General features: G+C 40.5%; 1 protein-coding gene across 4 annotated transcripts in view; it reads right to left on the bottom strand.

Moving 5' to 3' along the window:
- The window catches only part of hnrnpm.L (heterogeneous nuclear ribonucleoprotein M L homeolog), a 33,852-nt gene extending 20,567 nt beyond the window's left edge, over positions 1-13,285 (bottom strand). Inside the window, exons 1-2 of one of the 4 annotated variants that reach the window (XM_041560918.1) lie at positions 13,105-13,285; positions 9,007-9,167 (exon numbers count right to left, since the gene is read on the bottom strand). In XM_041560918.1, coding sequence (XP_041416852.1) covers positions 9,007-9,167; positions 13,105-13,226 — 283 coding nt within the window. In that variant the 5' untranslated portion in view covers positions 13,227-13,285. Of the gene's footprint in view, positions 1-9,006; positions 9,168-13,104 lie in introns of those variants that run through there. The other 3 variants (XM_018253945.2, XM_041560920.1, XM_041560927.1) reach the window with 3 other exon arrangements.
- Between the last annotated feature and the right edge of the window lie 13,879 nt (positions 13,286-27,164).

The following is a 27,164-nucleotide window of genomic DNA, read 5'->3' as shown; positions in this document are numbered from 1 at the left end:
CTTTCCCTGCCAGCCGTTTTGTCCTAGATGCGAACATCTACTGCCAAGCAGTTTTTAGATATTTTGCACTCTTTCACTTTTAGGCCCCTTCCTGGGGCGGTCTTTTAGTTTATCCAGGAAAACAATATATTGTTTTTTTCAGGACAACCTGAACTTTGAAAATATGCAAGAATTTTGGTGTAATTCTACTTCTGTAAAAAAATATAGGCTTCTAAGTGTCCAATAAAATGAAAAAAATCATGTTTCACAAAGAACAATCACATATATCAGAAACATTATTTACTTTATGTATGAGAACACAGCTGATTTGGAAAGGTCTATGTCTCCTGAACGCGGCAATACCAAATATATATAGTTTTATGGAGATTTCTCACTTGTATAGATCAAAATCTAAAAGCAGTACACTAGCAAATGTCCAAAGCACCGCTCCCCAAACGGCATACTTCTGATTTCAAGGCCAAACATTCCACTAACAGTAGGTTTACCCTAGAAAACTACCCATTATTAGAAAGAACAGATTCTGGTGAATCAAAAATGGGTAAACATATCGTTGTACTCCAAACTACCAAGTTGCAATTGTTTCCTAAAGTTATAATGTTTTATAGAAATTGGTGAATTTTTTGAAAAATGACCTCAAAGCTTCCAATCTACAGAATCGTATCTCCCACACATCATTAGGTATCAATGTAAAACACCCCAAATATGAAAGCCTGGGGTCCACTGAACAGTTTGATGCGAAATATGTATAGGTGTACCCAAGCACGTGACATATAGGGGCCCTAAAATGTAGATACCTCATTTGAGCTATCAGTTCTGTAATTCCAGATACTGCAAAATCAACACATTTGCATCGTTTTGGGGTGGGGTAAAAGTAAAAAAAAATAAGTTCATCCCAGAAAACCATATATTTTCGGAAAGTACACATTCCCACGAATCTAAATTGGGTATGCATGTGTTTGTACTACAAAGTACCAAGCCGCAAACGATTCCTAAATTTGGTGATTTTGGCGACATTTCCAAAAATCACCTCAAAATTTCTACCCTGCAGCATCGTATTACCCACATACTTTTAGGTATCAAGAGAAATCACCCCAAATATGAAAGCCTAGGGTCCTCTGAACAGTTTGATGCCCAATATGTATAGGTGTACCCAAGCACGTGGCATACAGGGGCCCCAAAAGGAAGACCCCCATATGGTCTGTCATTTCAGGTACTGCAAAATCAACACATATACATCGTTTTGGGGGGGTCAAAAGTAGAAAAAAGTGGGTTCACCCCAGAAAACCATATATTTTCGGAAAGTACACATTCCCACGAATCTAAATTGGGTATGCATGTGTTTGTACTCCAAAGTACAAAGCCGCAAACCATTCCTAAATTTGGTGATTTTGATGATATTTCCAAAAATCACCTCAAAATTTCTACCCTGCAGCATCGTATTACCCACATACTTTTAGGTATCAAGCAAAATCACCCCAAATATGAAAGCCTAGGGTCCTCTGAACAGTTTGATGCCCAATATGTATAGGTGTACCCAAGCACGTGGCATACAGGGGCCCCAAAAGGAAGGCCCCCATATGGTCTGTCATTTCAGGTACAGCAAAATCAACACATTTACATCGTTTTGGGGGGGTCAAAAGTAGAAAAAAGTAAGTTCACCCCAGAAAACCATATATTTTCGGAAAGTACACATTCCCATGAATCTAAATTGGGTATGCATGTGTTTGTACTCCAAAGTACCAAGCCGCAAATCATTCCTAAATTTGGTGATTTTGGTGATACTTCCAAAAATCACCTCAAAATTTCTACCCTGCAGCATTGTATTACCCACATACTTTTAGGTATCAAGCAAAATCACCCCAAATATAAAAGCCTAGGGTCCTCTGAACAGTTTGATGTCCAATATGTATAGGTGTACCCAAGCATGTGGCATACAGGGGCCCCAAAAGGAAGACCCCCATATGGTCTGTCATTTCAGGTACAGCAAAATCAACACATTTACATCGTTTTGGGGGGGTCAAAAGTAGAAAAAAGTAAGTTCACCCCAGAAAACCATATATTTTCGGAAAGTACACATTCCCACGAATCTAAATTGGGTATGCATGTTTTTGTATTCCAAAGTACAAAGCTGCAAACCATTCCTAAATTTGGTGATTTTGGTGATATTTCCAAAAATCACCTCAAAATTTCTACCCTGCAGCATCGTATTACCCACATACTTTTAGGTATCAAGAGATATCACCCCAAATATGAAAGCCTAGGGTCCTCTGAACAGTTTGATGCCCAATATGTATAGGTGTACCCAAGCACGTGACATACAGGGGCCCCAAAAGGAAGGCCCCCATATGGTCTGTCATTTCAGGTACTGCAAAATCAACACATTTACATCGTTTTGGGGGGGTCAAAAGTATAAAAAAGTGGGTTCACCCCAGAAAACCATATATTTTCGGAAAGTACACATTCCCATGAATCTAAATTGGGTATGCATGTGTTTGTACTCCAAAGTACCAAGCCGCAAATCATTCCTAAATTTGGTGATTTTGGTGATACTTCCAAAAATCACCTCAAAATTTCTACCCTGCAGCATTGTATTACCCACATACTTTTAGGTATCAAGCAAAATCACCCCAAATATGAAAGCCTAGGGTCCTCTGAACAGTTTGATGCCCAATATGTATAGGTGTACCCAAGCATGTGGCATACAGGAGCCCCAAAAGGAAGACCCCCATATGGTCTGTCATTTCAGGTACAGCAAAATCAACACATTTACATCGTTTTGGGGGGGTCAAAAGTAGAAAAAAGTAAGTTCACCCCAGAAAACCATATATTTTCGGAAAGTACACATTCACACGAATCTAAATTGGGTATGCATGTCTTTGTACTCCAAAGTACAAAGCTGCAAACCATTCCTAAATTTGGTGATTTTGGTGATATTTCCAAAAATCACCTCAAAATTTCTACCCTGCAGCATCGTATTACCCACATACTTTTAGGTATCAAGAGAAATCACCCCAAATATGAAAGCCTAGGGTCCTCTGAACAGTTTGATGCCCAATATGTATAGGTGTACCCAAGCACGTGGCATACAGGGGCCCCAAAAGGAAGGCCCCCATATGGTCTGTCATTTCAGGTACTGCAAAATCAACACATTTACATCGTTTTGGGGGGGTCAAAAGTAGGAAAAAGTGGGTTCACCAAAGAAAACCATATATTTTCGGAAAGTACACATTCCCATGAATCTAAATTGGGTATGCATGTGTTTGTACTCCAAAGTACCAAGCCGCAAATCATTCCTAAATTTGGTGATTTTGGTGATACTTCCAAAAATCACCTCAAAATTTCTACCCTGCAGCATCGTATTACCCACATACTTTTAGGTATCAAGAGATATCACCCCAAATATGAAAGCCTAGGGTCCTCTGAACAGTTTGATGCCCAATATGTATAGGTGTACCCAAGCACGTGGCAGACAGGGGCCCCAAAAGGAAGACCCCCATTTGGTCTGTCATTTCAGATACTGCAAAATCAACACATTTACATTGTTTGGGGGGGGTGGGACAAAGGTAGAAAAAAGTACGTTCACCCCAGAAAACCATATATTTTCGTAAAGTACACATTCCCCTGAATCCAAATTGGGTATGCATGTCTTTATACTCCAAAGTACCAAGCCACAAACCATTCCTAAATGTGGTGATTTTGGTGACATTTCCAAAAATCACCTCAAAATTTCCACCCTGCAGCATCGTATTACCCACATACTTTTAGGTATCAAGACAAATCACCCCAAATATGAAAGCCTAGGGTCCTCTGAACAGTTTTATGCCAAACATGTATAGGTGTACCCAAACACGTGGCATATAGGGGCCCTGAAATGAAGACCCCCCCCATATGGTCTGTCATTTCAGGTACTGCAAAATCAACACATTTACCTCGTTTTGGGGGGGCAAAAGTAGAAAAAAGTAAGTTCACCCAAGAAAACCATATATTTTCGGAAAGTACACATTCCCACGAATCTAAATTGGGTATGCATGTCTTTGTACTCCAAAGTACAATGCCGCAAATCATTCCTAAATTTGGTGATTTTGGTGACATTTCCAAAAATCACCTCAAAATCTCCAACCTGGAGCATCATATTTCCCACATACTTTTAGGTATCAAGATAAATCACCCCAAATATGAAAGCCTAGGGTCCTCTGAACAGTTTGATGCCCTATATGTATAGGTGTACCCAAGCACGTGGCATATAGGGGCCCCAAAAGGAAGACCCCCATATGGTCTGTCGATTCAGATACTGCAAAATCAACACATTTACATCGTTTTGAGGGGGGCAAATGTAGGAAAAATTAAGTTCACTCCAGAAAACCATATATTTTCGGAAAGTACACATTCCCACGAATCTAAATTGGGTATGCATGTCTTTGTACTACAAAGTACGAAGCCGAAAACCATTCCTAAATTTGGTGATTTTGGTGACATTTCCAAAAATCACCTCAAAATTTCTACCCTGCAGCATCGTATTACCCACATACTTTTAGGTATCAAGAGAAATCACCCCAAATATGAAAGCCTAGGGTCCTCTGAACAGTTTGATGCACAATATGTATAGGTGTACCCAAGCACGTGGCATATAGAGGCCCGAAAAGGAAGAACCCCATATGGTCTTTCATTTTAGGTACTGCAAAATCAACACATTTACATCGTTTTGGGGGGGGCAAAGGCAGCAAAAAGTAATTTCAACCCAGAAAACCATATATTTTCGGAAAGTACACATTCCCACGAATCTAAATTGGGTATGGATGTCTTTGTACTCCAAAGTACCAAGCCGCAAACCATTCCTAAATTTGATAATTTTGGCGACATTTCCAAAAATCACCTCAAAATTTCTACCCTGCAGCATCGTATAACCCACATACTTTTAGGTATCAAGAGATATCACCCCAAATATGAAAGCCTAGGGTCCTCTGAACAGTTTGATGCCCAATATGTATAGGTGTACCCAAGCACGTGGCATATAGGGCCCCAAAAGGAAGACCCCCATATGGTCTGTCATTTCAGGTACTGCAAAATCAACACATTTACATAGTTTTGGGGGGGGCAAAGGTAGAAAAAAGTATGTTCGCCCCAGAAAACCATATATTTTCGGAAAGTACACATTCCCGCGAATCCAAATTGGGTATGCATGTCTTTGTACTCCACAGTACCAAGTCGCAAGCCTTTCCTAAATTTGGCGATAAAAGCAACGGTTTTTACATTTCTGAAAATCGCCTAAAAATATTGCAATTGGCCGCATTTATCTCACCCAACTTCTTACATACAATTGTAAAACACCATAAATACTGATGCCAAGGGTCTACTGAACAGTTTTATGCCCAATATTCATTGATATACCAAGGCAGCTGGCATGTGCGGATCCCAAATGTAAATAGTGAATATGAGTTTTCTCTGCTGCCGATTCGCCTTCTGTAAACATAGACCATTGACTTCATATTATGTGCCTCAAGACCCTCCTAACAGCAAAGACCCCCCAAAACCATATGTTTTTGGAAAGTACACATTCTGACGAAAACAACCAAGATAAAGACGTCTTTCTACAGCAAAGTACCAAACTGCAAAACTTTTATAAACATAGAGATTTTTACATTTCTGAAAATCGCCTAAAAATGTTGAAGTATGCCACATTTATCTCACACAATGTTTTACGTACAAAGAAAAATCACCCCAAATATGGACATCAGAGGTCTACTGAATAGTTTGATGCCCAATATGCATAGATTTACCAAAGTATATGGTGTGTACGGCCCCAAATGAAAAATGTGCATATGAATTTTCACGCTGGCCAACTAAGCTGCTGAAAAGAGAACCCCAACTGTGCATTATGTGCCGTAAGACCCCCAAACTGTAAAAAGACCCCAGAAAACCATATATTTTTGGAAAGCATATATTCTGACGGATCAATCTAAGTAAAATGATATACCAAAGCACCAAACAGCAAAACTATACTAAAGATACATAAGGAACAATAATCCAGGGATAAAATTGCAATAAAACCACAAAAATTGTGCAAATCAATGAAATAACAAAATAACTGCACCGACAGCATAATTAGTGGCCGAAATCGATTATCCAATAGTCATGCTGCTGAAATAAACAGTTTTTATGGGTAAAAAAAACACAAATTGGTGAAATGAAAAAGTAAAAAAAATAAAATGTGTATACATGTGTGTACACTTCCAAGAATTGTGTGACAGTGTATAAGTGTGTATAAGTGTGTATATAAGTCCATATAAGTGTATATAAATGCATATAAGTGCATATAAGTGGAAAATGAAAAATTAAAAAAAACGTTTTTTTTTTTTTTTTTTTTTACTACTAAAATATGTGTGTATGTGTGTATAATGTAGGTAGGTGTATGCAAGTGTGTAAAATAAAGGGCACTTACCGTTTTTGGCTGATCTAAGAGCTGGAGAAGAGAGATCTGCAGATTCACAGCAAGCAGGAAGTGTGTGGGCGTCGCTGGAACACGAGGTGAGCAGGAGGAAGCAGAGCAGCAAGGCAGACACGCGATTTGCTGTGTCTGCCTCTTTTAGGTCGGCCCTGCGACAATCCAGTCGCAGGACCGACATGACAGCCCCCCAGCCTCGTTGCCCAGGGGGCTGTCAATGCTGCTAAACCTCTGCAGAGGCGGCTAAAGCCGCTGATGCAGAGTACAGCAAGTAAAACTGCAAGAACGTACAATGTACGTGCTTGGCAGTTAAAGCCCTTGCCTGCCAGAACGTACGGTGTACGTGCTTGGCAGGCAAAGGGTTAAAGCTTACATAAAAGAGGTAGGAAGTCACAGCACTCAGATCTTAAAGAAGGACAAGGAAATGGCTTTTGACGCTCATCTTAATAAGAGGGCCCTGGGACAACCTAGTCACTAAATTAACACTCCTGTCAAGTAGGGTCTGCTGAAAGTTAACCCCAGTTGTTCTTCCTCACTGCCACCATGTTCTTTAGGGTTAGGCCACAAGCCTAAGTACTACCTTTAAAGGGGGAGTTTAGCTTTTAGTACAGTGTGTTATTCTGAAAATTTGAAATTGGGCTTCCATTTTTTGTGGTTTTTAAATTTAGCATTTTATTCCATAGCTCTCCAGTTGGAATTCTAGCATCTGTTTAAATTATCCTAGAAACCAGGCAATAAGAGATTAGAATATGACTAGGAGAGGCTTGAATTTAAAGATAATAAAAGAGCAGCAACAATAAAATTGTAGCCTCGCATAGCAATGCCAAGGTCAGTGACCCCCATTTGAAAGCAGCAAAGCAATTCAAAATTAAAAAGCTATAATAGGCAAACAAAAAAAAAAAAAAAAAAATTGCCCATTCTATACATACCAAAAATTAACAAAGGTGAGCTACCCCTTTGATCCAGGATGTTTTGTACAAAATAATTGCTACGCAGCATAATACATGCAGCATTATGTTTGAGGGCAGAAAATCTTAAAATAAAATGATAATTTCTAAATATTTTAAATAAATAAATCTATGGCAAAAAAAAATAAATCTTGGGGGCCAAAACTAGAACACAGGCCTCCAGTAGAAAGCCATGGCATAATATATAAGCAGATTAAACAAATCCGTGCTCTTGAAAAAAATATAGAACAACTAAAACGGTGTATAATATTGAAATTCGTATTTTCTCATATAACATTTCTACAGTTTTAGCAGGAGGGGAAAAAATATCTTTGAAAAAAATTTGTCATTTGGACTGCACACTTGTAAATCCAATCACTGACAACAAGCTCCAAATTTAACAGAACCAACATAGAAAGGTCCCAACAGGATTAAACTTATAGCCTGTAGGAACTAGTCAGAAGAAAACTATTATGCACTCTAAAACTACTAAGTTCTTTAAAATACTGTCTACAACGGCACACATTTCAAATGCCATAATCAGCTGTGAATTCATGTATAAGCGTTCACATTTAGATTGCTCATATCCACCACCACAAAAAATAAAAAAATAAATAAACCAACAACCTTGAAAAGTGTGTCATTCTACAGCTGAAGGCGTCTTAACATTATGTAGAACTTTATACACATTCAGCTGTGAAACCAGTGTATCCTCTGCCACATGCAACTGTGGATAGGCAGAATAAAACCTGGTCATCAATTGAAACTTATTTATAAAGAATACGGTATATCTGAATTCGCATTTGTATTTTGCATGCTGGAACGCCATTCTACTTAGCAAACAAGCCACTGCTGTCACAATGCTTTTAGACGGTCTGTATTACAATATGCAACAACTACAGAACTGGTAAAATTGATTTAACAGAAGTTTATGAATCTAAAATGTTAAAAACTACCCATTGCTAAACAACAAAAATAGCAGGAAAAAAACCCTGACTTGATACACATCTAGATCACGTTTATAAATTATCCTAATACAACCACTTTAAGAAAATGTATAAACAAATTTTAGAATTTGACAGCATAACTGTGAAGTCAGAGTTTGTGTATTCAAATAGAAAGACTATACCAACTAGAGTAAAGAGCAAAATTAGACTTGCAGAGAATTTAATTAAAATTACAGGATAAATGTACACAGCTGGACAGAATGTAGAAACATTACCAACATCCATATCCAGTCAACTCGGATAGCTATGCCAACAATTGAAAGTTAAGATATTCTAGTTATGTTAAAGATCAAAAAGCTGATAAACTTAACACAGTTTCCAAGTCCAAGCTACCAAAACCCAGATTCTTAAAGGCTAGTGGCAGACGGGGAGATTAGTCACCCAACGACAAATCTCCTCTTCTGTGGGGAACTAATCTCACCGTACTGTCTTTCTGCCAATTAGAATAAGAATCACCGGTATTCTAGCCGGTGGGAAGGCAGTACGGGGAGATTAGTTGCCCACAGAAGAGGAGATTTGTCGCTCCCCGTCAGCCACCACCCTAAAGATTAGCAAAATCAGATACAGTTTAATTAGAAAACAGACCGATAGTCTGGTGGACCACCATTACCTTTCTCCTTGACAAGGTCTTTCAGGGCCTGCCATTTAACATCAAAGGGTATGTTAGAGATGAAAGCCCTAAAACGTCTTTGAGGGTTATAAGGCTCAAAACGGTTTGAAGATTTTTTCATCCCTTTCTCCTTTCGTTTGTCATTCTGGTTAACTTGATCACTATAACAAAAGGAAAAATTATTTTTGAATAAAAAAAAAAAAAGGCAAGTTACCAGTCCAAAGAAGCCTCATGAAGATGAAGCAGCAGATCACACAATTGTAGTAACAGGTAGTTCAATGGTGGAAAAGTATTTGCAACCATTAGCTCAGTTTGAGGTCAGTTATGACAGAGAAGCGCTTGCTTATATCTCTCAGGTTCACCCTCTTCAAAGAGATCAGAAACAGGCTGGGTCAGGCAAAGGCATATAAATTGTTGCAGGGTGCAAATTTAGAAAAAAAATATAAAAAATTAGGATCAGGATTTTTCATGAGCTTAGTCAAGCAAAGTGAATATGGCTATAACATTTTCAACTAGAGAATATTCATAGCTACCAATCAGAATATCATGAGTTCACTGCATTTGATAACTTATATCATTTGGTTACTACACCTGTTGAAAACAAAAAGTTGACTCACACTCTACCTTAACCTTCCTGCTCCCAAGCCAGCAATTCAACTCTATTCATAGACCTGCACACAACCCATCTTTGACATCACAAAGGAGGTGGAGTGGAGCGCACCTATAAATATCGGTCAGAATCGGAGCATAAAAATGTCATGGGTCTGAACCAACAAATCTTGTGGATGTAGGCCCCAACACACCAGACCTGCAGGTTTCTGGCCAAACCACACAATCACCCTGTATGCCATTAATGTTAAAAAAAAAAAAATTCTGGACCATCTGGAAAAACATACTGGCTACAAATTGCTTTTTGTTAACTACTTGTGGTAGTGTAGATATTTGCAGTTTTAGAATGCTTATAGCAAGTTTTCAGCTTCTTGAAGGCCCAGAGTGTCAGCAACCCTATCTATGAACTTCCTGTATTCAGTGTACCCCATCAATTGCATCAGTTCAGCCCTTCCATAAAGTAAGATGTTAAATTTCACAGAAACCAATTAAAAAAAATGTATATTGTATCTGTAAGTTGAAAGACTGATTTTTACATTAATAATTTTGGGTTTAGATTTCCTTAAAGAGGAACTCCACATAAACATAACTCAAGGTTTTTGAAAAGTAAAGATAATTTAAAGCAGCTTTGCAATACACATCATGGTTTTTGACAGCTCCCTAAGCCTAGCCACCTACTCTTCTGCTGATAGTTCAGACAGCTCAGCTGTCCTTAGACTGCATCCTCCAAACCCCACAATTCAGTGCACATGTGATTTCAATAAGGAAAACAACATCAAAGTGCAATGCATTGTGGGTTATGTAGTTCCTGCATGAGGTCCGTAAGCTGCGGACAAATTGTTACAATTTGCAAAATCAGTGCTTTAGCCCTTCTTTCCCCGTCAGGATTTCAAATGATGAAGACAACTGTTAACCAGCTGGATTTCAGCATAGGAAAATGGCATTTAGTCATACTTTTTGAAGGAACACGTAACTGATATATTATTAGGGGTTTCTGTGTTATGACGGCCTCTTTATTTTGGTTTGGAAGGCGGCGTTCCCCTTCAAGCTTTCAGCATTTGACAGAAGGTCTGGATTTCAGTATAGTTTTTCAGATTTCACAATATGCAGGAAAAAGGGGTGTAGCAGATCAGACTAGCTCAAACTAACAACTGTGCAGTCATTGATCCTGCTGCTGGAAAAAGGATCATCTGGTTACATGTGGCAGAAAGAATAAATGCCTATATTATAATTATCTACCCCAAACCTTCTCACACATCAACGCTTTTACTTGGGGGAAGGTAGCAAAATACTTTACTATATCAGAGGCACAGAATGCAGAGATCCACAGAGTTTTTTTGCGACCCCCATCTTGCTTGCATCATTTCTGCTAGTGAGGCAGCCAAGATGGTTGTGCTACCTAACATTACATTCAATGCGTATGATACAGGAGTTAAATATTTAAAGGGATCCTGTCATCGGAAAACTTTTTTTCAAAACGCATCAGTTAATAGTGCTACTCCAGCAGAATTCTGCACTGAAATCCATTTCTCAAAAGAGCAAACAGATTTTTTTTATATTCAATTTTGAAATCTGACATGGGGCTAGATATTTTGTCAATTTCCCAGCTGCCCCAGGTCATGTTACTTGTGCCTGCACTTTAGGAGAGAAATGCTTTCTGGCAGGCTGCTGTTTTTCCTTCTCAATGTAACGCAGGGGTCCCCAACCTTTTTTACTCGTGAGCCACATGCAAGTGTAAAATAATGTTGGAGAGCAACACAAGCATGAAAAAAGTCCCTGGGACTTCCAAATAAGGGCTGTGATTGGCTATTGGTAGCTCCTATGTGGACCTGCAGCCAACAGATGGCTCTGTTTGACAGTACATGTGTTTTTTATGTAACTAAAGCTTACCTTTAAGTCAGGAATTCAAAAATAAACACCTGCTTGTAGGCCACTGGGAGCAACAGCCAAGGGGTCGGAGAGCAACATGTTGCTCATGAGCCACTGGTTGGGGATCACTGATGTAAAGTGTCTCAGTGGGACATGGGGGTGAAAAGGGGGGGGGTGATATCACTCCAACTTTGCAGTACAGCAGTGAAGAGTGATTGAAGTTTCCCTTTAAGGCAAAAAGTATGCAGTTTGAGAAAAAAAACCAACATAAAAAGGTGAAAAAGGAACATGAAACACACCAATCTTTATATAAATGTACTCAGCTATAATTAAGTAAATATAGTTGAATAATACAAACATTTCTAATTTCTGTCCTGTACAAGCAGCAGTCGTATACCTGCCTGACTTATTCAACAGGAGTCCAAAGAACAGAGATGTACTATAGACTTTTTTCCTTATTTTAATCAAATAACTTCTGGTTGTTATTTCTTGAGCTAAACAGGAAAAGTAAAGCTAAACTGCTTCAACAAAAAGGGGAGACAGGTGTAAATACTGAGCTAAGTATCTAAAGTTACACTAACTGAGTTACTTTATAGAGATATGTAAGCAAAAGTATCTGTTATTGCAATAAAGAAAACAAAATAGGATTTTATCATGTTGGGGGGAAATGTGTTTACTACCCCCTAATAATTTAGCAGAAGGTCTTCTGGTTTGCCAATTAGGTGGGCTTCTGGTTAAAACCAGTACAGCAGTGTAGCTTCAAACACTTACTGCACCTATAAATAACTTTAAAGACACTAAATGTTTCAGTTAATGCGTACTGGAAAAAAAATTGCAGAAGGGAAACCCATTTCGATGGAGATACATTTCATTTACTTTAAGTTCCCTTTGTTGCTCGGAGTAACCCGCAGGTATTTCATAAAGATGGTTGACAAGTACTACCCATACACAGGTGACACCTGGGAGCAAAATGGAAACAGCCAGCTGCGCAGTAAAGTACTGGAGACATTTTATTCAGTTTTCCTGTGGCCTCTATCAAACGATCAAAGCCCTACCCATTGAGTAATTCTCCAATTATTACACCAACGTTCACCTAAACCCCTTAGCTTTTGGGCTGCGCCAGTAATATTTGGGAGGGGGAGTAGTGTCTAACAATATGCTATCAAAAGTAAGAGTTAAACTTACGGTATATGCAAATACAAGTCTATACGGCATTAAAAACAGTCTAGAAGTAAAAATGTTTACTTACAATACAAAAAATGCGGTTTACACTTCACCCCTGTAAACAAAATCTTTAGTTTCAGAATCTAAAAGGTTATACGCAAGCAAATACGTCTAAATTTGCCACTAACAACTTAGGCCACTAGTACAATTTAAAAGATCAACAATATCGAAACTATGGCACGTCACAGGATGCAAGAAAAACACTTGCTTACTAAGAAACTAGACGTTGGGCGCCCTTTATGGATAGTTCACACGTGTGGTCTAACAAATCAAATATGACTCAAAATTCGAAAGATAAAGATTGCCAGATACGGGTTGTCTACTATTATCCACATACGACACACAAACGCATCGAAATCGCCTTCCAATTAGGGAAATTCGTATATCAGCTCTTACCCTGATGCTTGCGTTTCTTTGTTGCTTTCGGTAGCGCCGTTAGTCGCAGTTGTATCATCGCTCTTTGGCTTCGCGTTTAAATTTCGTTGGATCTTTACCTTGATAAGAGCGCTGGATGCCATCTTAAATTTCGTCTATCGCTTTGTTCAAAATGGAGAAAACCAAAGTCTGCGCTAGAGACTATATAATACACCGAAGCATGACGGGAAAAGTTTGATTGCGTCATTGATGGGCGGGACAGGCGCTATCGCGAGGTTAGTACAATAGGGGCGGAGTGAAACTTTGTTAATGAGTGAAAGAAAATGGTGAGTAGTGATTCCTCACCAGAGAAAGAAACCTGTGACGTTAAAAAATGAATCATAAGTAATACTTCTGTAATTTAAACATCTTTACAGTGGTAAAACGTATACATATCATTGTGGAAGCGTTCGTATTTTTGAGACCTCTGGGAAAATAAGATTTTATTTACAAAATTTACAAAAATGTTTTATAATTGGTTGATTTAGTTAGTGTTGAAAACACGTATAGAAATATTATATAGTTACAAAAGTATGTTATTTGGGTTTTCTTCGTGGGATTATTTATCATTTAATAATTATAATAATAAATAAATAAAACATTTTTGCACATGCCACAGGGATCCTCTGGGTACCTCGTAAGTAAGTAGACAGCTCAGGCTCCGAGTACAGTTATTGGCAACGCAGACTAGTTTTTATTTAAAAACAGCATAGATGAGGCAGGCAAGGTATGTGCACAGTGAATAGGCAACTGGAGTCAAGCCATCAGACTGTTTCTGAACAACAGTCAAGCTATCAGACCATTTATTTCAATGCACACATTCAAGCTATCAGACAATGCTTTTAGCAACAGCAAATCACATTTCCCGTGCATTCCACCACTAGAGCCATGAAGTACAACAGCACCTTACTCAATCCACTTAGTTTGGTGAAATCTCACTGTCGAAATTTACCACAAAACTTCACCAAATTTTGGAAATCACACTAATTTCTCCTCCTCATGTGCCAATTTCTGTTAGCCATAGCAACAGCAAATCACATTTCCCATGCATTCCACCACTAGAGCCATGAAGTACACCACCACCTTACTAAGTCCACTTAGTTTGGTGAAATTTCACACTATGTGTGTTTTAGCAGAGGCAATTCTCAGTATTGTCTATGGCAGGGAATTTTTGGCATTTTGTGACCACAACAGGTAGCTGTGATGATGGCTCAATGTGTCTTTACCCTAAAGTTCCACATTTCCCCTCCGGTATGTCCTCCCAAACTGCCTACTAAAAGGGGTAAACTGGGGCACACAGGATGATAATGGTTGCGGTGCAGTGGTCTAATAATTAAGTGAACATGTGTTTTTCAGTTGTTTTTTGAGATGGGTTCTTTGGACTCCGCTACCGCACTATACATATATATATGTGTATATATGTATGTATAAATAAGTATATACTGAACATATTCTTCTGCTACCTGAAGAGCCTGCTCCACACACTATGGGGCAGGTTTACTAACCGGTGAAAATTCGCCAGCGTCCACTATGCACCCAGCACAATTACACTTTTTAAAACACATTTCCAGGGACCCTTAATAAAGACAATAGAGTTGTTATGCCCTACACTTGAGCCCACTGTAAAGTTAATGTTCCATATGTTAGAAATGTATGGAGAAAACTGGTTTCCCAAAAAAAAATTTTAAGCACTTTTGCAGCCTATCACTCTGAAATAAGGAAAAGATGTCAGTGTTTTTTGAACTTTGATGCATTTTCCACTCACAGAATATGATGTAAGTGACAGAAGATTGTGGAAGATCTATGCACTCCAATGCACTTTGCCTGGTCTGAGCTGGCGAAGGCAGGTCTGGCGAAAGAGGTAACGTTCAGTAAAATCCACATTTTAGTGAATTTGTGGAGTAACATCCATTCGTCAGAGTGAATTGTCTCCTGGCGATAGAGTGCAAATGATCGATAGTGCCTGTCTCTTTCACTAGCGACTTGTCGCCTGCACATTTACGGCCACTGTGTACAACACTGTGTATAGCACTACATGCTGTTTGTTATAATCAAGGCCACTCAATAATTGTATTTTGTGTATAGCATTATAGGCCATTTACAGTAAGGGCCTCTCAGTAACTGTGTTTTAGCCTTTACAATTAAGGTCACTCAGTGATTCTACACTGTGTATATAACTACAGACCTATTACATTTGGGGGCCATCCAGTAATTGTGTGCTGTGTATATATCTCTAACTACCCTGTTCATTAGAGTCATTTAGTTATTAAACTGGGTGTAACACAGGAGTGGGTTGGTCTTTGTGTAAAGCCAGTGATTAATGTTGGAATTAATTCAATATACTGAGATAGCAGTGTAAGTCCTAATTATCCAGTTTGTATGGGCCACTGCATATAGTTACATAGTTAAATTGGGATGAAAATAAACAAAAGCTGGCCATAGACTCAAAGATCCGCTCGTTTGGCGACATCGCCAAACGAGCGGATCTTTCCCTGATATGCCACTAACGGCATGGTTATATCGGGGGTAATTCGAACGTTCGGCCATATGGCACCCGGCATCCATACACAGACCCCTCCCTACTTTTACATAAATTCTATATACCCATACCTATACTAACTATAGAGCTTATTATCACAATAGCCTTTGATATTATGTCTGTCCAAAAAATCATCCAAGCCATTCTTAAAGACAGTAACTGAATCAGCCATCACAACATCACCCGGCAGTGCATTCCACAACCTCACTGTCCTGACTTTGAAGAACCCACTACGTTGCTTCAAATGAAAGTTCTTTTCTTCTAGTCTAAAGGGGAGGCCTCTGGTACGGTGATCCACTTTATGGGCAAAAAGGTTCCCTGCTATTTGTCTATAATGTCCTCTAATGTACTTGTAAAGTGTAATCATGTCCCCTTGCAAGCTCCTTTTTCCAGAGAAAACAACCTTGACAGTCTACCCTCATAATTTAAGTCTTCCATCCCTCTAACCAATTTAGTTGCACGTCTCTGCACTCTCTCCAGCTCATTTATATCCCTCTTAAGGACTGGAGTCCAAAACTGTACTGCATACTCCAGATGAGGCCTTACCAGGGACCTATAAAGAGGCAGAATTATGTTTTCATCCCTTGAGTTAATGCCCTTTTTTATGCAAGACAGAACTTTATTTGCTTTAGTAGCCACAGAATGACACTGCCCAGAATTAGACAACTTGTTATCTACAAAAACCCCTAGATCCTTCTCATTTAAGGAAACTCCGAACACACTGCCATTTAGTGTATAACTTGCATTTATATTATTTTTGCCAAAGTGCATAACCTTGCATTTATCAACATTGAACCTCATTTTCCAGTTTGCTGCCCAGTTTTCCAACTTAAACCAATCACTTTGCAAAGTGGCAGCATCCTGCATGGAACCTATAGTTCTGCACAATTTAGTATCATCTGCAAAAATAGAAACAGTACTTTCAATGCCCACCTCCAGGTCATTAATAAACAAGTTGAAAAGCAAGGGACTTCGTACAGAGCCCTGTGGTACTCCACTAACAACACTGATCCAATTAGAAAATGTTCCATTTACCACCACTCTTTATAGTCTATCGTTTAGCCAGTTCTCTATCCAGGTACAAATACTATGTTCCAGGCCAACATTCCTTAATTTAACCAGTAACCTTTTGTGTGGCACTGTATCAAATGCAAAGTCTAAGTAAATCACATCCACTGCCATCCCAGAATCGAGGTCTCTACTTACCTTCTCATAAAAAGAAATTAAGTTAGTCTGGCAAGATCTATTACGCATAAAACCATGCTGGCACAAACTCATAGTATTATGATTTGCTATGAAGCAGTGGTGGAACTACCGGGGGAGCAGGGGGTGCGAGCGGGCCAGGGTCCGCACCCCCTCTAGTTACGGTACTGCTATGAAGTCCAGTATCTTATCCTTTATTAACCCTTCGAAAAGCTTTCCTACCACTGACGTCAGACGAACTGGCCTATAGTTTTGAGGCTGAGAACGGGATCCTTTTTTTGAAGCATTTAACTGTAGGCCATTTCATTTGTCAATGCTGCATATTTCAGTATTAGCCTTCTAGGTTTATTGCCATTAGTAACTTATGTGCATTGCTATTGTAATTGGGTTTAGGCCATTTAGTGCCTTAACTCTTTTAAGTGCCAGCCGATTTTTGCATTTCATTTGCACCTAGTGCCAGATGTTTTTAAAGCATTTGGTACTTGTTCAGTTTAACAAGGTTTTTTTGTAGGAAAACCTCCATGAAACTAGGAAAATTATAAAGTATTTTTTTCGGTACTTCGACCATCGAATTGGTCAAATTCGATCGAATGAATGATTCGAATGATTCTAAGTAAAAATCGTTAGACCATTCGATAATCGAAGTGCTGTCTCTTTAAAAAATTCTTTCACTAACTACTTCGCCAAATAAAAGCTACCGAGTTGAATGTTAGCCTATGGGGACATTGTAGAAAGGTTTTGGGCACTTTTTATGATCGAATAGAAATCATTTGTTTCGAAGGATTTTATCGTTCGATCGAAGGATTTTTATTCAATTGTTCGATTGAACCTTTTGCGCTAAAATCCTTCGATTTTTTTAACCCTCGAAATTCGACCCTTGATAAATCTGCCCCTAAATGTGTATTTTGGGTAAAATATATAAAAAAAATATGTAAAAAATTATGGTTATCTTGTGTTTTTTTTCCATAGAAAAGTTAATTTGACATGAATTTTTTCTTCAGGTTTCTAGGGGTGCTTTGGTTTTCACTCAAAAGTCAAATACATTTTACCAGAGCATCATGAAATTTAGAGCTTTTTTACTGCATTTTTAGTTTTTATCTAAAATGTAAACTTAGATGCAGGATCAAATGTAAATTTGACAAAATAACACTGTTATAAATGTTCAAACTACAGCAAATTTGAAAGACAAACTTCTCCTGAATAAAACTATATACCATATGTATGGATACACATAGAGATGCAGCCACCAAACACCCCAAAACTGGAGCAATGCATAAGGGCAATTACAGGTGAAAAACTGTACTACTTGCAGTTATTCAGTCTAAACATCCCCTAAACATGTCCCACACAAACTAATATATATATATATATATATATATATATATATATATATATATATATATGTATATATATTTCTGAAAAGTACACATCTTCAGCTATTCAAAGATGCCATTCTTGCTTTTCTACATGGAGAATTGTGGCTACAGTCCTTTGTAGAAATCTGTGATTTATTCTGAAATAAAGGAAAAAGAAATACAAAGTTAGATTTCTCCCTAAATAAAACAAAAACCTGCTCAATAACAAACAATCTGATACCCCATATGTATGGATACACATAGAGATACATCTACCAAACACCCCAAAACAGGAGCAATGCATAAGGACAATTACAGTTGAAAATCTGGAGGCTGCGCTCTATGTGTACTACTTGCAGTTATTCAGTCTAAACACCCCCAAACTGTGAAATAACCCACACAGAGCATATATTTCAGAAAGGTACACATCTTCAGCTACTCAAAGATGCATTTCCTGCTTTTCTACATGGAGAATTGTGGCCAAAGTCCTTTATAGAAATCAGTGATTTGGTCTGAAATAAAAGAAAAAAAGAAATACAAAGTTGGATTTCTCCTTAAGTTTCCATGGCAACTAGCAAAAACCTGCAAGTTCCCCTGTATACAACGATATCCCATATGTATGGATACACATAGAGACGCAACCACCAAACAACCCAAAAACGGAACAATGTGTAATATTGGGGCTGTGAATTTATATGCATATATATGTTTTTCATCCTAAACTGTCCATTACCTATGAAATAACCCCCACAAACTTTAGATGTCTTGAAAATAAACACCTTCAACTATTCAGAGATGCCATTCATGCTTTACTATGTGGAATATTGTGGGTTGGAATCACAAAGCAGGCTTGCTAGTACACCTGGGACAATAATAACAATAATAATGCACATCTCTTCCAACACCCTTGGAACGGCAAACCTTACGTTCTCTGGGCATATCTTTTATTACGAATTGGTGTAATTTGGGTTATGAAATGCTTATCCACCATTCAGGCAACATTGTCATTGCCAGGCATGTCTGGAACCTCCTCTACATCTCTAAATAATAGGGCAGGGAGCAGCTGCAGCAGATAATTATAATAAGACAATTTGGGGTCTGGTACTGCTGCCTTGTAAACAACATTTTAAAGGGCCATTTGGATCATGTAAATTGCTGCTTTTTTGTACCAGGTCCTGTTTTTTCTGGCGGCGTCATAATAAGTTTGGATTTGGTCTGTTTTATTGACGCCACCCATATGCTTACTATATTCTTTACAACAGTGGTTTTGATTTTGCGGGCCTACCGCCACTTTTCTGTTGGACAATGACACTCTCATTGTGGATTGTAGTTAGCATAAAAACGTTTTTGGTGTCTGCAAATTGTAATGCCAGCAGCTCATCACTTCTTAGAGCATGTACATCGCCACGTTTCAATTTTTTATCCAGCAATTCCTTTGGCAGTTGTTTTCTGTTATTGTTAACGGTGCCACAGGCTGGGGTGTCCAAACAATGTAGGGTTCTGAATAAAGGAATGCTTGTGTAAAAGTTATCCATGTATAAGTGGTAACCTCAGCCCAACAGTGGAGTTATTAGCTCCCAGAGAATTTTACCAAAGGAAGCAAAGGCAATGGGACAACCAGAGGGGTCCAAATTAGAGTCTTAACTTGTCTTTCACTGAGTTTATAACATTTCATCCCATAGCGAGAACACTTAATATAGATGTATTGGCAAAATCTTAGGCGCCCTTTAAAGAGCAAAAGGGAATCATCCACACAGATATTTTGGGAGTGGGTGTAGACCTCTGTAAAGTGTGGAGACAGGCTATCTATAAGGGGCCTCAATTTATAAAGCCTGTCGTGACTGGGCTCATTAGGGGGAATAGCCGCTGCATTGTTGTTAAAATGAAGAAACTACATTAAAATTTGGTAACGGTTTCTTGGCATAATTGCTGAAAAAAGAGGAATGGAAAGGACTGTAGTGGTATCCCAGTAGGAAGCTAAAGTGTTACGTTCTATGAGTCCCATTGCCAATGTAAGCACCAGGAATCTTTTAATTTCATTTACATTAGTGGTATACCATGCCTAGGCTCTTGAATACCCTAGTAATACCCTAGTAAAGGGTTGCTGGCAAGATATTGCTCTGTGTATAAATTTGTATAATGAACCATGTCCTGTAGGATAGCCTCTGTAATAAAAAGATTGAAAAAATCTATAATTTCAAAGCACCCTGGTCTCGGCTCGACTTCACCAGTTAAGTGACCGCCTTTGGCCTCAGGAGGAGCCCTCTGCGTACTCAGATGCCACCTGGACTTAACGAGAGGTGCAAGGCATAAGTTCTGGCAGGCAATGGGGCACGACTGTTTTACAAGGATGCTGGAAGATAGGAAGCCACCAGGAACAGGCAGGCCGGGCCAGCACAAGCAGTTAGAATAGTCAGACAGGCCCGAATCAGGATTAGAGATCGTAGAATAGTCGGAAAGCAGGCAAGGTCAGGATTGGAGAGAACAACGTAGTTTTCAGGCAGGCAAAGGTCAGGATTGGAGAGGTCAGAGTAGTCAGCAGGCAAGCAAGGGTCAAAACATAGTAGATCAAATAGGAACAAACACCCAGGAACAAACTAATTGAACCTAACAACGGGCAACTTGCTGAAACCTAAATTCCCCTTAAATATTTTGCGCGCCAATTGCGTGCTGGCGTCATCACGCCAGAGCGACTGCGCCTTTAAATAATGCGCGCGCCCTAGAGGAACCGGCATAGGAGGAAGAGGGAGCTGCGCAGCAGGCGTCCACGCCGAAGGAGCGGCGGTGGACCCCGCTGCCCACTAGACCACCAGGGTAAGTCCTGACATTACCCCCCCCTCTAGGAGGGGCCACTGGACCCTCAAGCTTACCAGGAGACCTGAGATGGGTCTGTCTCCTAAGGTGGTCTACCTTGGCATCAGACTTGACCAGACTTTTCACCAACACTAGAGTAGGACATGATTGTTGGTGGACCTGTATGGCTGGTTTTAACACAGAAACATGAAACAGGTTAGATAACAGAAATAGCTCAGGTAACTCAAGGCGGACAGAGGTTGGGTTTACGATTTCCACAATAGGGTATGGACCTATAACTTTGGGCCCCTGCTTAAGAGCTGGAATTTTAAGCTTAATATTTCCTGTGGATAATCAAACCAAGTCCCCAATCTGAAATTTGGGTACCTCCCTATGGGACTTAACTACTGCTCTTTTTTGAGCGGATGGAAGTCCCGATAGGGAACTACGTACCCCAGAACGAAACTTAGAGCTATGCTCAACAGAAGGGAGTTTCTCTAAGGAAGTAACTGCTACCATTAAAGTGGAAGCTAAACATGAATCTTGGCATTTGGAACCCCACTGAATAACCTCCCCAGTTACCCAATCAATGTGGGGGTTGTGTACCTGTAGCCATGGTAACCCCAGAATTAATGGAGACGAGGAACCATCGAGAATGTGAAAAGCTAATTTTTCACAATGCATATTGTTCACACACATGGATAATGCTTTGGATTTTTGGGTTACCAAACCTGACCCCAGTGGGCTTTTATCAATAGCAGAAATCCTCATAGGAGGTGTGAGGTGATTAAGGGGAATATTATACCTTTCTGCGAAGGCAGCATCTAAAAAATTTCCCCCAGCCCCCGAATCCACTAAGGCCGAAACTGTAACTGAACCCCCAGGCCAGGATAAAACTACAGGTACTAAGTTTTTTGAGGCGAATTGGGGAGAGGAAATCTCTCTACCCAAATGGAGCTTCCCTTCTCCACAAAGGTTTTGAGAATTCCCAGGCCTCTTGGGACAATTTTTAAGGAAATGCCCCTTATCCCCACAATACATGCATAGACCCAGGGATCGCCTATGGGCCCTTTCCTCGGAAGACAGGCGTGTAGCCCCCAACTGCATGGGTTCCCCCTGAGGGTTACGAAACGAGGGAGTTGGTGATTCGTCATTACATGTAGTAGGGAAATCTATATCCCCCTCAGCTCGTCTTTCCCTTTGCTTCCTATCAATTTGGATGGCTAACTTCATGAGGTCATCCAAAGTGGATGAAGGAGGGTAATTAACCAGGCTATTTTTGACAGAGCTAGAAAGACCCACCTGGAATTGACTACGAAGAGCTGTATCATTCCACCCCGTCTCAACTGACCAGCGGCGAAATTCAGTACAATACTCCTCAACAACTCTTTTCCCTTGACAGAGTTTACGAATAGCGGAATCGGCAGAACTAGCACGATCCGGGTCATCGGATAACATGGCCATGGTAGCAAAAAATGCTTCTAGGGATAAACGGCAGGGTCAGAGGGGGGTAATCTTAGTGCCCAAACTTGTTGGTCACCTTGTAGTAAGGTCATAACGAACCTTACTTCATCCTCACCAGTAGGGAAGTTGTGAGGGAAAAAACTGAGGTATAACTTACATGCCTCTTGAAAAACAAAAAATTTACTCCTATCCCCACTAAACATCAGGAAAGGGGATTTTTGGGTCATGGGAAAAACCTCTATTACCCGGAGTAGCTGACGGAACAGACCCCTCAGGAATCTCAGATTGCTGTGCATCCAACCTCTCGGAAAGAGACCGCAGACCTTGAATGGTAAAATTCTGCTTCCCCTCTTGTTCATCAAGGCGCTGGAGGAGGGTTGAATACAACAGTTCAGTGGTTTGCGGAATAGCAGGAACATCTTCCATTTTCTTCCGTCTCATGGCCCGTTGTACTGTCACGGTCGGCACCCTACACCAGAACAGATGCCAAGCACCCTGGTCTCGGCTCGACTTCACCAGTTAAGTGACCTCCTTTGGCCTCGGGAGGAGCCCTCGGCGTACTCAGATGCCACCTGGACTTAACGAGAGGTGCAAGGCATAAGTTCTGGCAGGCAATGGGGCACGACTGTTTTACAAGGATGCTGGAAGATAGGAAGCCACCAGGAACAGGCAGGCCGGGCCAGCACAAGCAGTAAGAATAGTCAGACAGGCCCGAATCAGGATTAGAGATCGTAGAATAGTCGGAAAGCAGGCAAGGTCAGGATTGGAGAGAACAACGTAGTTTTCAGGCAGGCAAAGGTCAGGATTGGAGAGGTCAGAGTAGTCAGCAGACAAGCAAGGGTCAAACACAGTAGATCAAATAGGAATTACACAAAACAAACACCCAGGAACAAACTAATTGAACCTAACAACGGGCAACTTGCTGAAACCTAAATTCCCCTTAAATATTTAGAATTTCGCGCCAATTGCGCGCTGGCGTCATCACGCCAGCGCGACTGCGCCTTTAAATAATGCGCACGCGCCCTAGAGGAACCGCATAGGAGGAAGAGGGAGCTGCGCAGCGGGCGTCCACGCTGCCCACTAGACCACCAGGGTAAGTCCTGACACTCGAATTGTCAAAGAGGGGAATTGATTTACCATTCCCATAAAGGCACCCCAATTTCTTTACTTGTTCCTCTTCATTTGTAATTTATGTGATAAGGTGTCCATGTGGGCTACAGTATGTAGGTCAGACTACCCGCATGGTCAAGGAACGCATACGTGAGCACAAGTCTGCTATTAGAACGAAAAAAATGGAACAAGCAGTAGCCTATCACTTTGTAGGGGAGGGACACGGGATCCATCAATTGAAATACCAAGTAGTAGATGGGGTCCCCAAACCACATCGTCGGGTTGATAGATTAAAAGTATTACTAAAAAAGGAGGCAATGTGGACATGGTTATTGGGCATCCTTACACCTGGGAGATTGAATAGGGAGTATGAGCTGCATATAATCTTTCAATAATGTGTTTTTATAGCAAACTGTTTTTTTATTGGTTTTATTTTACAGAGTTGTGTCATTGGGATTGTTGTAAGGCTCATCGAAACATTCAATGATGGAGTAGGAAGATTTGTTTCAAGAATTATATAATCCCTGATGTATTTTTGCAACATTGTGTGTTCTCATTATCTTGAGGAAGTTCAGCTGTTTCTTTAGCATCAAAGTAGCCAGTAGATGGCACTGTATAGAGATAGTATATACAGTAAATGTGTTCACTTCATGCACTTAGTAGCTTGAGGAAAGGCTGTTGTCGGCCTGAAACGTCGCTGTATTTCTGTCCTATTAAAGCCCTTTTGCCAATATAGGCATTTTAAGAAAATTGGCTGGATGTGTTGTGGTGTCTACCTGGGAAAATAGAGTTTAGCATTCAGGTGGAAGTGGCTACCTGAGACGCGCACCCCAACTGCAAAAGTTTCAGTTGCTGAGTGCTGACTTCTACTACATTTTTCAAGAGTTAACCACTGCCAATATAAACAGGCAGAACAAAAAAAATACTTGAACGTAAACTTCTGAACCCTTACAGAACGCTACGGAATATATATACTGCAACTGCTTACAATCAACCAGGTCCCTTTGTAACTTTCTGGAAGAATCAGCTGAATCAAATAGAATAAGATCACTAAACTGAATAAGATCACTAAACTGACCCCCCCCCGGGCATTTGCCCGGGGGGGCAGGTAGGCTGGAGGGAGGGGGGTCTACCCAGGGTAGGGGGAGGGTTTTTATTATGGGTTGAATTCTCCTTTAAATCAGATTGCAGGGCTAGTAGTTGGAAGGGAACCTGTTTGGACACTAATATTGCCACCCCTGAGTAGTGTGAGCTATATGTGGCATGAAAATGCCAGCTCACCCAGGGTTTTTTCAGGACTTACTCCCCGTTAGTTGGGTTTCCTGCAGTAATGCAATACCTACATTCTTGTGTTTTAAGTAGTCCATAACTAGCCTGCGTTAAGACCCCGCACGTTCCAGCTCAGAAACTTTAGTGTCATGGGGGCTTGTATTTTAGTGGGGATCGCACATGTGCATACGTATTCATAACATTCCTACCGATTGTACTTTCCCTGAACAAAGTCTATTGCATACAAGAACCAAAACTAAACAGTATGAACTTCCCCTCCCCTTCTACCGCCTCCCCAAATTTTAGGTAGAATTGTGCCCATAACTTGTAATGTTATCACACTGGGGTGGCCAGTGCAGTGCGCTCTAAGAGAGCTGTAAACTAAACAACTTGAGTTGCTCCATTTGGTGCCCTCCCCCCATAGCTCATGTTACCACAATTAGCCCGGTATGCAGAAGTGTGGCCTGCCCGGCCTACAGGGTCTGTTTCGAGGTGTAAAGGTAATGTCTAATGCATCAGTTCCTGTGCCTCTTGTGACTGCAGTCTAAATCAGGGGATCAGAAGTGTCTAACTTCTTCACTACCCTTCGTACTGTACTATTGTGTCATCTAACGGCTGTACTTACTTAAGTCAGAGATGTAGGGATACTCTCTGTCTGCATCTAGTAGGGCTGCTCTACTGAGGAGGATTACTTGGGCACTGCCTCAGACTCACTGACAAAGTGCTTGCCCGTTGCCTCCTGCCATCCAGCCAGTTGCTGAGGTCCTTAGGCAAATTGAAGAAGTGTGATTTTCCATCAATGGTCACCCGCATTCTCGCTGGGTACATCATAGCGTATTGGATGTTAAGGGCTTGCATGTGTTTTTTGCAGTCCATAAAATGAGCTCTTTGCTTTTGTACTTCAGCAGAGAAATCCGAATATATTGAGATGCTACTGGCCTGAAACAAAATGGCTTCTTTCTGCATTGCTAGCCTCAGGATTTTGTCCCGGTCCCTCTCGTTTAGCAACCTTGGGGGGGGGGGGGTCCGTGGCAGTCCAAGTCTCTTGGGGATCCTGTGTGCTCTCTCGATCATGAAGGATGTGGAAAGGGCCAGTTCTCCAAAACTATCTTTCAGCCAACTGCTACACCAAGTTACTGAGACAGAATCTCATCTCTCTCTCCTTTTCCAGTTGAGGGTGTACAAGCTGGAGAACTGTAAGCGCAGATTAAAGGTGCTGAGGCAGCTTATTGGCTCATGTATGGGCCTATCCAATAGGATTCCCTGGTGATATCTGGGATGAAAATGAAGAAGATATTAATTGGACAGGTTTAAAAATCTGAGCAAGGACCGCATTGTCTCCTTGATGCAGTTCTTGATCCAAATGCCTGCATCATTGTGCTCTGGTCATTGAGCCCTATCGATCTGCTCATTTGGTGACCTCGCCAAATGATCGGATCTTCATGTGCATGGCCAACACTCAGTAAGCCTTACATTATGTCAGAGTCTAGGAATTTTAAACCGGCTGGTGAATCTCTTTAGACACTTTAACACAAGCAATTGCCACTGGCACTCCAGCCTTACAGAAGCACCAAAATGGCTACCAACGTATTCAGTATTCAGCCTCCCTTCGGCAACTTCCAAGCCAAGGTTTCACCAAAAACTTAAGCTGAGGAAAAAAACAATTTCCCTGGGAGACCAATCCTGTCATTGCAGATGCATGTGGTTAAACCTGGACACCTGTAGGATACTAGAATAAGATTTTTAGCTCCACTTCCCTTGGTATCCACAGGACTTTCTCCACTTATTGGCCATTCTTTTGTCCTGTCACATGAGGTAGGGCTTTGGGGATTCTCCCCATGTTAACAGCATAGAGTAGTTAAGATATACAGTTTTTATTTTAGGAGAATGAGTGGGCCCATTTTCCAGGGAAATTTGGTAATTCCTTTGCACTACTGTAGTGCTGAATTCCTCATCACATTTAAGTATGCCCACACCAAGAAGCTTATTGTTGCAAATTCCCCCTATATCAGGGGGGGGTGTTGAATTACTGTCTCCAAACAGCCTTGTGAACCTCTCTCACCATATTGTCTGAGACCTCCATTGAATGGTCTAAATTCATATTGGTGAGTGGTCTGTTCCTTTACACTCATTTACACTTACATTCTTAGCCAAGTTCTTTAGTTAGGCTTTAGTTCTCCTTTAAGGCAAATGCCAGACATGGCCAATTCTCGGCCTGTGTTTATCAACAGGATGAGAAGAAGGCTTGGCCTTTCCCTGAGCCTGCCCCCCAATTTCATTAAATCGCATTCGGTTCAGTCACACAGAGC

This window comes from Xenopus laevis, chromosome 1L (assembly GCF_017654675.1).
Source record: "Xenopus laevis strain J_2021 chromosome 1L, Xenopus_laevis_v10.1, whole genome shotgun sequence".
NCBI classification, from domain to species: Eukaryota; Metazoa; Chordata; class Amphibia; order Anura; family Pipidae; genus Xenopus; species Xenopus laevis.
This window is presented reverse-complemented; position numbering and strand designations above follow the sequence as displayed.